Below are 10,680 nucleotides of genomic sequence, written 5' to 3'. Positions count from 1 at the left end.
TTTTCAGACCAGCGCAGCAGGAATTTTCACGTTGTTTAAATAGTAAATCCATTTGCGCCTCTTTGTGGACTCATGTGTGTGCTGGTCTATAAAGGTTGTCCATTGACCAACTAAAAGCTGCTCTAAAGTCCAGCAGAGCATGTTAGTTATTCACCCTAAACGCTTATTATCAGCAGTATTATTGATTATCTGCAGATTTATAATAAACACAAGTGTAGATGTGTCCAGCTGTGGGGTTTTGGAGACGTCTGCATCAGCATATGTGGATAAGAACAGGACGTGTGTTTGATATAACTCAGTTTTCTGAGCACACTTCATTATTATTGTTCATTTATTCCTTTGCTGGAGATCAGAACTGAATTTAGAAATAGTTTAGACACAAATCTTTGTGCTTAACAAAGGAGATTAAATATGTGGGCTGATGGATGTGTTCAGTGGAGTGAGTTTCCACCGTTTCCTCACTCCACCAAAGTAAAGAGAAAGTAAAGAGGCTGAATGGAGGAGGCTCGTTCTTTATCCTCGCGCTGCAGATGCTCTGTTTAACTGTTTTCTCTAGTGAAGCGTTCAGTTTTTACACTTACAAAGTCGCCATGTAAATAGCAAATGCACCATGGAGTGACACAACTGACTCTTAAAGGGAATGAGAGACGAGACTCTGATTGGTTTAATGCACGCTATGCTCAAAACACACCCAGATCCATCCTATTTTATCCATCCTTAAAATAGCAAAAGTAGATTCAGATACGATCTTAATGCTTTTGCGCTGTGAGCTTCAGACTTTGCGTCTAGATCATTACGATAGAGCCCAATATGTTTTCACATGACATTTCCGCATAAATGATAAGCATCAAATGCGTGTGCTTTGAAATTAAAAGTTTAACTGTGTGTTGTTGTAAAGGCTCTTTTAGCCTCACCTTTGTTTATCGGCACCAGCAGGTCCAGAGTCTTCTGGGACAGATGTGGCCAGATGAAACTGATCTCTTTCTGTAACTCCATGTCCAGCTGTAGCCGATCCTCACCCCCTGATAGGAAGCAAATAAGAGATTACACATAGAAATCAATGCAACACTTCTAAAATCACACAAGCACGGCATCCATCTTTCCGTCATAGCCACGTTTCCATCCACACATTTTCATTTGCATTTGGGAAAATTGCATATCAGGTACTTAATGGAAATGCCAGGATGCTCAAATTGTGGACAAGCACATTAACCGCCAGCTATTCCAGCATATATTTTACACAGCAGATGCCCTTCCAGATGCAACCCAGTACTGGGAAACACCCATACACACACATTCATACACTATGGCCAATTTAGCTCATCAATTCCCCTATAGCGCATGTGTTTGGACTGTGGGGGAAACCGGAGCACCCAGAGGAAACCCACTGGACAAGCTGGGACTCGAACTAGCGACCTTCTTGCTGCGAGGCCACAGTGCTAACCACTGATCCACCGTGCAGCCCACAATATTCCAGTTTTGCACATGAATCTAATTCACATCTCTGGGTAAAAACAGAGCTACTCGTGACTTCATAGGAGTCTGTCATATTCTCCTGTATTTATTCTTCTTTATTTAGCCGTCTAGTGACAGACTGTCGTCTCAGCCTTGATATCTGCACGAAAGCCCTCCGGTCCTGTTGTGTTTTCCTTTCATTCCTGCCGCTGTCTGTTCATTCAGATGTTTACTCTTCAGTATTGAACTGTTTCATCCAGTTCATCTTTATTCCTATAGCGCTTTTTGCAATGCATATCATGTGCAAGCAGCTAAACACACATGACGTTCTAGTCAGTTAAAGCGGTTGAAGTTCAGTTCAGTGTAATGCACATATCACCGCTGAAGGATTACCCAAATCTCTCATTCTCCATGGACTCGCCTGCTGGTTTACACTGTTGGCCTTATTTTCAAGCTCTGCCTGGCCCTGAACTGGGGCTTTGGCAGGCGATCAGTAGCTATACACTCTTCTTTTGCTTTGCTTTGTGCTTCAGTAAACAGCTCTGCAAGTGAATATCTCCATCTGACTTCACCCTTTTCCATAGGGCAACTAATGGAATTCAATAGATACTCAAAAAAAAGACATGCATTCATCCAGGGGCAAACTCTTATTTTTATTTGGTCTGGTTCTCAAAGGAGTACCTGGAGATGTTGCTTGGTCATTCATTCATTCATTCATTCATTCATTCATTTATTCATTCATTCATTCATTCATTCATTCATTTATTCATTGTTTATTTCTTTAGCACTTTTCCAATGTAACTTGTGTCAAAGCAGCTTAACATGGATGGGGAAAAAATTATTTATATACAGTTGAAGTCAGAATTATTAGCCCCCTTTTGCAAGGAAATGTTCACAGTATGTCTGATAATATTTTTTCTTCTGGAGAAAGTCTTATTTGTTTTATTTTGGCTAGAATAAAAGCTGTTTTTAATTTTTTAAAAACCATTTTTGGGCCAAAATTATTAGCCCCTTTAAGCTATTTTTTTTCCGATAGTCTACAGAACAAACCATCGCTATACAATAACTTGCCTAATTACCCTAACCTGCCTAGTTCACCTTATTAACCCAGATAAGCCTTTAAATGTCACTTTAAGCAAGTGTCTTGAAAAGATAAAGATAAAATAAATCAGTTATTAGAGAAAGGTTTTTAAAACTATTATGCTTAAAAATGAGCTGAAAAAAACTTCCCTCCATTAAACAGAAATTGGGGAAAAAATAAACAGGGGGCAAATAATTCTGACTTCAACTGTATAGTCAGTGAAACATTCCATTCCTCATGGTATAGTGCCCATTTCTTAAATATGTTGCATATATATATATATATATATATATATATATATATATATATATATATATATATATATATATATATATATATATATATATATATATGTATATATATACACAGTATATATATACACAGTATATATATATATATATATATATATATATATATATATATATATATATATATATATATATATATATATATATATATATATATATATATATATATATATGCAACATATTTAAGAATATATTTTTTACATGGTCATCAAGCCACGACCCAAATTTTTAAGAACTATAATATAATTTTAGGAATTATAAATAATTTGTATTCATTTGTTAACATAAACAAGTAGTGACAGATAAATCTTAAGAAAATCACCAAGACTTACAAATAAACAATATTTTATTGCTGTCATTTAACAAAATGGATCAAATTATAGAAATATTACAAAGTAAAAACGACAAATACTGTAAACTGTGGTTAGGGTAAGGAAAGGTTCAGTTACCATGAACCCAACTGGATCACACTTTACAATAAGGTTCATTAGTTAATGTGTAACGACGAGGAGTAACACCACAACAGAACGTAGGATCTTTTTTTTTTTTTTTTTAGGATCCAAATTTGTTTAATTTTGGCTAGAATAAAAGCAGTTTTTAGTTGAATTACAATAAGTTTAAGGTCAATATTAAGCAATATTAGTGTTGGATTGTCTCCAGAACAAACCACTGTTATACAATAACTGGCCTAATAACCCTAACTTTACCCTGAATAACCTAGTGAAGCCTTTGCATGTCACTTTAAGCTGAACACTAGTCAAATATAGTCTGTGCTGTCATCATGGCAAAGAGAAAATAAATTAGTTATTAGAAATGAGTTATTAAAACTATTATGTTTAGAAATGTGCTGAAGAAAATATTCTCTCTGTTAAACAGAAATTGTGGGGAAAATATTCAGAATAATCCTGACTTCATCTGTATACTGTATATGTGAAATGTATGTACTTGTGAGCACCGATCGTCAGTTCTGACCTCTAGCGATCTTGATCTCCAGTGCGGTGCGGATCAGAGACATCAGTGTGGATGTGAAGTGAACCGTCATGTCCTCGTCGACTGGCATGTTCATCAGCACCAGTCTCTGCGAACAGCAACAAAACACGGCTGTAAATATTTAGAATATGACAGGTGTTAAACTCAGTTCCTGCAGGGCTGCAGCTCTGCACAGTTTAGTTCCAACCCTGCTTCAACACACTTACCTGAAGGTTTTAAACAAGCCTGAAGGACTCAATTAGTTTGATCAGGTGTGTTTAATTAGGGTTAAAGCTAAACTGTGCAGAGCTGCGGCCCTCCAGGAACTGGAGATCTAAAATGTTAGAATTATTTGCGTTAACATTTGCCATGATAAAAACTTTTTACCTTGTAGGCAATTTTTGCAGGACATTTCTTTCCCAACCCAAGAGGTGGAGACATGTGGGTCAGCATCTCATACATGGCATTATAGTGAATCCGGCCACTGGCAGGGGGGAAAAACAATATATTTGAATATATTTACAAGTATTTGATATACTTGTTTATCTTCATTCATTCATTCATTCATTTTCTTGTCAGCTTAGTCCCTTTATTAATCCGGGGTCGCCACAGCGGAATGAACCGCCAACTTATCCAGCAAGTTTTTACGCAGCGGATGCCCTTCCAGCCACAACCCATCTCTGGGAAAACTTGTTTATCTTATTTGCTAAAAAAAAAATTATTAATTGAGGAACAAAAATCATGCTAGTGAGTTAATATAATTTATCAGGGTTTCTGCAGGCTTAACCGAGTCAGATTTAAGGCTTTATTTTAAGGATCAAGACACTAAATCTAATGCGCATGATGCAAAAGCATTAAGAGCGTGTCTGAATCCACTTTTGCTATTTTAAGGATGAATATATACGCTCTGCGCCCAGCGCATGGTCTAACAGGGCTGTGCTTATTATTGAGTTCTGGTTGTGTTTTGAGCATAACATGCATTAAACCAATCAGAGTCTCGTCTCTCATTCCCTTTAAGAGTCAGTTGTGTCGCTCCATGGTGCATTTGCTATTTACATGGCGACTCTGTAAGTGTAAAAACTGAACGCTTCACTAGAGAAACAGTTGAACAGAGCATCTGCAGCGCGAGGATAAAGAACGAGCCTCCACCATTCAGCCTCTTTACTTTACTCCTTTACTTTACTCCTTTACTTTGGTGGAGTGAGGAAACGGTGGAAACTCACTCCACTGAACACATCCATCAGCCCACATATTTAATCTCCTTTGATAAGCACAAAGATTTGTGTCTAAACTGTTCCGAAATTCAGCTCTAATCTCTAGCAGAGGAATAAATGAACAATAATAATGAAGTGTGCTCAGAAAACCGAGTTATATCAAACACACGTCCTGTTCTTATCCACATATGCTGATGCAGACGTCTCCAAAACCCCACAGCTGGACACATCTACACTTGTGTTTATTATAAATCTGCAGATAATCAATAATACTGCTGATAATAATCACATCATACAGATGCATATCGTATTCAATAAACTGAAGAAGCCCCCCGAGGTGAAGAAGGATTTAAAAGATTTTTGGTCTTTTTAAAATAGATTTACTATTTAAACAACGTGATGCAAAACGTGAAAATTAGGGTTGCGCTGGTCAGAAAATAGCAACAAATTGCACCAAACACGTCTTGCGCCTTATTGCACCGGGTGTATGATAGGACCCTAAGACTTTTTAAAAGCCTATTAAAGACATATAAGGGCTAAATGTTCATTTATGCTGAGCACTACATAGTTATACTAATTATGCTCAAATTCCAGTAGTTACACTTGATTATGTGTGTGTTTGTCTCTCTGTGGGTGTGTGTGTTTACCATGCTGCGCGGTCATATTCCCCCCAGATGCGCACAAACTCATCTAGATGGTGAGGTCCAAGAATTGACGAATCTCGTGTCAAATACTCAAAGTTGTCCATGATGACAGCCACGAACAGATTCAGCATCTTGGGAAAAATAAAAGTGCAAAAAGCTGGATATTAGACAAAGTGGATGCTGCACATTTCCTGAATTCTCTCTTCAAAGTTTTATAATAGTGTTAAATTATGCGCATCAATGCAAGTAAAGTCAACAAATTATTTTAAAAAACAAGGAGTTAACTTATGTGAAGTTCAATAATCGCTTTAAAAGCAGCAGGTTAACTTAATTTTCTTGAGTAAAGTCAACTAATGTGTTTAAAAGCAACAGGTTTACTTAATTTTCTTGAGTAAAGTCAACTAATGTGTTTAAAAGCAACAGGTTTACTTAATTTTCTTGAGTAAAGTCAACTAATGTGTTTAAAAGCAACAGGTTTACTTAATTTTCTTGAGTAAAGTCAACTAATGTATTTAAAAGCAACATGTTTACTTAATTTTCTTGAGTAAAGTCAAATAATGTGTTTAAAAGCAACATGTTTACTTAATTTTCTAGAATAAAGTCAACTAATGTGTTTAAAAGCAACAGTTTTACTTAATTTTCTTGAGTTAAGTCAACTAATGTGTTTAAAAGCAACATGTTTACTTAATTTTCTAGAGTAAAGTCAACTAATGTGTTTAAAAACAAGAGGTTTACTTAATTTTCTAGAATAAAGTCAAATAATGTGTTTAAAAGCAACAGTTTTACTTAATTTTCTAGAATAAAGTCAAATAATGTGTTTAAAAGCAACATGTTTACTTAATTTTCTAGAATAAAGTCAACTAATGTGTTTAAAAGCAACATGTTTACTTAATTTTCTAGAATAAAGTCAACTAATGTGTTTAAAAGCAACATGTTTACTTAATTTTCTAGAATAAAGTCAAATAATGTGTTTAAAAGCAACAGGTTTACTTAATTTTCTAGAATAAAGTCAAATAATGTGTTTAAAAGCAACATGTTTACTTAATTTTCTAGAATAAAGTCAACTAATGTGTTTAAAAGCAACATGTTTACTTAATTTTCTAGAATAAAGTCAACTAATGTGTTTAAAAGCAACATGTTTACTTAATTTTCTTGAGTAAAGTCAACTAATGTGTTTAAAAGCAACATGTTTACTTAATTTTCTAGAATAAAGTCAACTAATGTGTTTAAAAGCAACATGTTTACTTAATTTTCTAGAATAAAGTCAACTAATGTGTTTAAAAGCAAAAGGTTTACTTAATTTTCTAGAATAAAGTCAACTAATGTGTTTAAAAGCAACAGTTTTACTTAATTTTCTTGAGTTAAGTCAACTAATGTGTTTAAAAGCAACATGTTTACTTAATTTTCTTGAGTAAAGTCAACTAATTTATTTAAAAGCAACAGGTTTACTTAATTTTCTTGAGTTAAGTCAACTAATGTATTTAAAAGCAACATGTTTACTTAATTTTCTAGAGTAAAGTCAACTAATGTGTTTAAAAACAAGAGGTTTACTTAATTTTCTAGAATAAAGTCAAATAATGTGTTTAAAAGCAACATGTTTACTTAATTTTCTAGAATAAAGTCAACTAATGTGTTTAAAAGCAACATGTTTACTTAATTTTCTAGAATAAAGTCAACTAATGTGTTTAAAAGCAACATGTTTACTTAATTTTCTTGAGTAAAGTCAACTAATGTGTTTAAAAGCAACATGTTTACTTAATTTTCTAGAATAAAGTCAACTAATGTGTTTAAAAGCAACATGTTTACTTAATTTTCTAGAATAAAGTCAACTAATGTGTTTAAAAGCAAAAGGTTTACTTAATTTTCTAGAATAAAGTCAACTAATGTGTTTAAAAGCAACATGTTTACTTAATTTTCTAGAATAAAGTCAACTAATGTGTTTAAAAGCAACAGTTTTACTTAATTTTCTTGAGTTAAGTCAACTAATGTGTTTAAAAGCAACATGTTTACTTAATTTTCTTGAGTAAAGTCAACTAATTTATTTAAAAGCAACAGGTTTACTTAATTTTCTTGAGTTAAGTCAACTAATGTATTTAAAAGCAACATGTTTACTTAATTTTCTTGAGTAAAGTCAACTAATGTGTTTAAAAACAAGAGGTTTACTTAATTTTCTAGAATAAAGTCAAATAATGTGTTTAAAAGCAACATGTTTACTTAATTTTCTAGAATAAAGTCAACTAATGTGTTTAAAAGCAACATGTTTACTTAATTTTCTTGAGTAAAGTCAACTAATGTGTTTAAAAGCAACAGTTTTACTTAATTTTCTAGAATAAAGTCAACTAATGTGTTTAAAAACAACAGTTTTACTTAATTTTCTTGAGTTAAGTCAACTAATGTGTTTAAAAGCAACATGTTTACTTAATTTTCTTGAGCAAAGTCAACTAATTTATTTAAAAGCAACAGGTTTACTTAATTTTCTTGAGTTAAGTCAACTAATGTGTTTAAAAGCAACAGATTTACTCACTTTATAAAGTCAACTAATCACTTTTTAGAGTAGTTTTAATTCAGTTTTTATTACAGTGGTACAGTTTACCTCACTCTCTCCTATGCATTTCAGAATTGTGAACAAAATATTGACAGAACCTTACCAGAAATGAGCTGAAGAAGATGAAGGAAACGAAATAGAAATAGGCGAAGTCGGTGCCGCAGCCGCCCTCGTGGTCTGGAGAGGTGAAAGGTGGTGTTATTGAAGGGTCCGGCTCACACTCTTTACCCTCCAGACACGACAGCATGATCTCCTGCCACGACTCTCCTGTGGCGCTTCTGAACAGCACAGAATAAATAAGATTTATATATATATGTAATAATCCATTTATTTTCTGAGTGTTTGGTGATCTTACCTGAACAGCAGCATCAGGGCACCAAAGAAGGTCTTGAAGTTGTTGTGCTGATTAATATGGCTTTCATCATTCAGTTTAATATTTCCAAACACCTGCAGAATGAGATATGATATGATTGTTTACGCTACACAATGTGTTTCACATCACTCCTCAAAAAAACAGACCAAGATTATTGATTCTTCAAAATCTCTAGCAAACATCATCAAACATAATGAAATAATTTGAGCTTTGATGTTGAAAATTCAACTCTACAGTTGAACATGTCACACCTGTTGCAGTGCCCTAGTTTGGACACTTGAGGGCACTAGTTTGTTTTGTAGTTTCACTTCATTTCCCATAATCCTTTGTATTACTGATTGTGTTATGTTACAGCTGTTTTGTGTTTGTTAATTTAATCCTGTCTTTATAAACCCTCTTGTCCTCTGTTTTAGTTGCCTTAGGATTTTGTTAGCGCCTCACGTTTTGTATGTTTGTCTGGTCATCTAGTTTTTGTATTTTGATAATTCTTGGATTCCTGGTTTGTGTTTGCTTTCGTTAGCACTCTTTAGCACTCCTACCCTGTTTTTTTGTATTTACTCGTTTTTGGATTTTTGCCTGTTCTCTTGTTTGGACTAGATTTGCATCCTGCTTTAGTTCTGTTCAAGTTTGGAAACCTTGTCTTTTGGAAACCTTAGTCTTGTTATAATAAATTGCTGCACTTGGATTTTTTTGCATTTTTGTGTTCATTCCCCCGCTCAAATGAAGTGAAACTACAAAACAAACTAGTGCCCTCAAGTGTCCAAACTAGGGCACTGCAACAGGGGTGACAGAACAAAGTGACTTTAATTGACATTTTAGTCGTTTGAAGTAACAGAATGGATAAGAAATAATATCAAGAGAAATCAATAACAATTACAAGGCTTTCGAACAGTAATATACAACACCAACCGAGACAATAGACCACTGCAGACTATTACACATGACAATAAAGGCCACTTTTTCATACTTTTCAAGGTTAAAAGTTGTTAAAAGAGAGATCAACATCCCATAATGCAATTCAAAAGCAGAAATAAATGAGGAAAAATAAAAACATACAAATTTATGGATGTTATTACAGTGTGGAAAAATATTAACAAACAGATTTGATCATGTGTTAAGAATGAGCTGCCAAAATATAAATACACTACCTGACAATAGTCTTGTCTCCTATCCAAGTTTTAGGAACAGCAAATAATAACTGGACTTCTAGTTGATGATTTGGTGTCAGAAGTGTCTCTATGAAAGGTGAAGGCCTCTAGATTTTGCTTATTTGAGCTCAATAAATCTGATCATGTCTTGATGTTGACTGATTTGATGAGGACAGTGCGCTCTGACTCTGCTCAGACTAAAGTGTCATCACTGAACAGAAATAATGTCCAGTATAGAATATAAAGTCCTGCTGCAGTGGAGACAGAATGAAGATTGTGTCTGACTCCATCATGAGCTTGGAGGACTGCATCCATACATCTCTGACATGACTCACATCACTGATTAATAAAGTCATGCAGGACTCCCAGAGTTCATCACAAGTCTTTGTGTTCATCTTCAACACCTCCTGCTCCATCTTACCCCAGACATGCTCAATAATGTTCATGTCTGGTGACTGGGCTGGCCAATCCTGGAGCACCTTAGCTTTCAGGAGATTTGATGTGGAGGCTGAAGTATGTGAAGGAGCGCTATCCTGCTGGAGAATTGTCCCTCTCCTGTGGTTTGTAATGTAATGGGCAGCACAGATGTCTTGATCCCTCAGGCTGTTGATGTTGATCATCCACTCTGCAGATCTCTCCATACTGAATGAACCCCAAACCATGATTTCTCCTTCACCAAACTTGACTGATTTCTATGAGAATCTTGGCTTCATGCTGGTTCCAGTAGGTCTTCTGCAATATTGGTGATGATTGGGATGCAGATCAACAGATGATCCACCTTCTGACACTTTTCCAAGTGATCAACTTGAAGTCAAGTTATTATTGTTGCACTTTCGTCAGGTAGTGTATATTCTGAGGTCTTCAGCTAAATACCTTTAAATGACTATATTACCACTAACAAATGCATTGTTTAAGTAAATACTATGAACACTAGTGTAGAAAT

The 10,680-nt window shown here is 34.6% G+C and overlaps 1 protein-coding gene across 1 annotated transcript in view; it reads right to left on the bottom strand.

Annotated features, from left to right (window-relative positions):
• cacna1eb (calcium channel, voltage-dependent, R type, alpha 1E subunit b) overlaps positions 1-10,680 on the bottom strand; it is a 120,630-nt gene that overhangs the window by 11,474 nt on the left and 98,476 nt on the right. The window contains exons 34-39 of the mRNA XM_017351211.4: positions 8,572-8,663; positions 8,320-8,494; positions 5,675-5,802; positions 4,201-4,297; positions 3,817-3,922; positions 915-1,022 (exon numbers count right to left, since the gene is read on the bottom strand). Coding sequence (XP_017206700.4) covers positions 915-1,022; positions 3,817-3,922; positions 4,201-4,297; positions 5,675-5,802; positions 8,320-8,494; positions 8,572-8,663 — 706 coding nt within the window. The remainder of the gene's footprint in view (positions 1-914; positions 1,023-3,816; positions 3,923-4,200; positions 4,298-5,674; positions 5,803-8,319; positions 8,495-8,571; positions 8,664-10,680) is intronic.

This window comes from Danio rerio, chromosome 2 (genome assembly GCF_049306965.1).
Source record: "Danio rerio strain Tuebingen ecotype United States chromosome 2, GRCz12tu, whole genome shotgun sequence".
NCBI lineage: Eukaryota > Metazoa > Chordata > Actinopteri > Cypriniformes > Danionidae > Danio > Danio rerio.
Note: the sequence above shows the minus strand (reverse complement) of the source record. Positions and strands in the feature narration are given on the sequence as shown.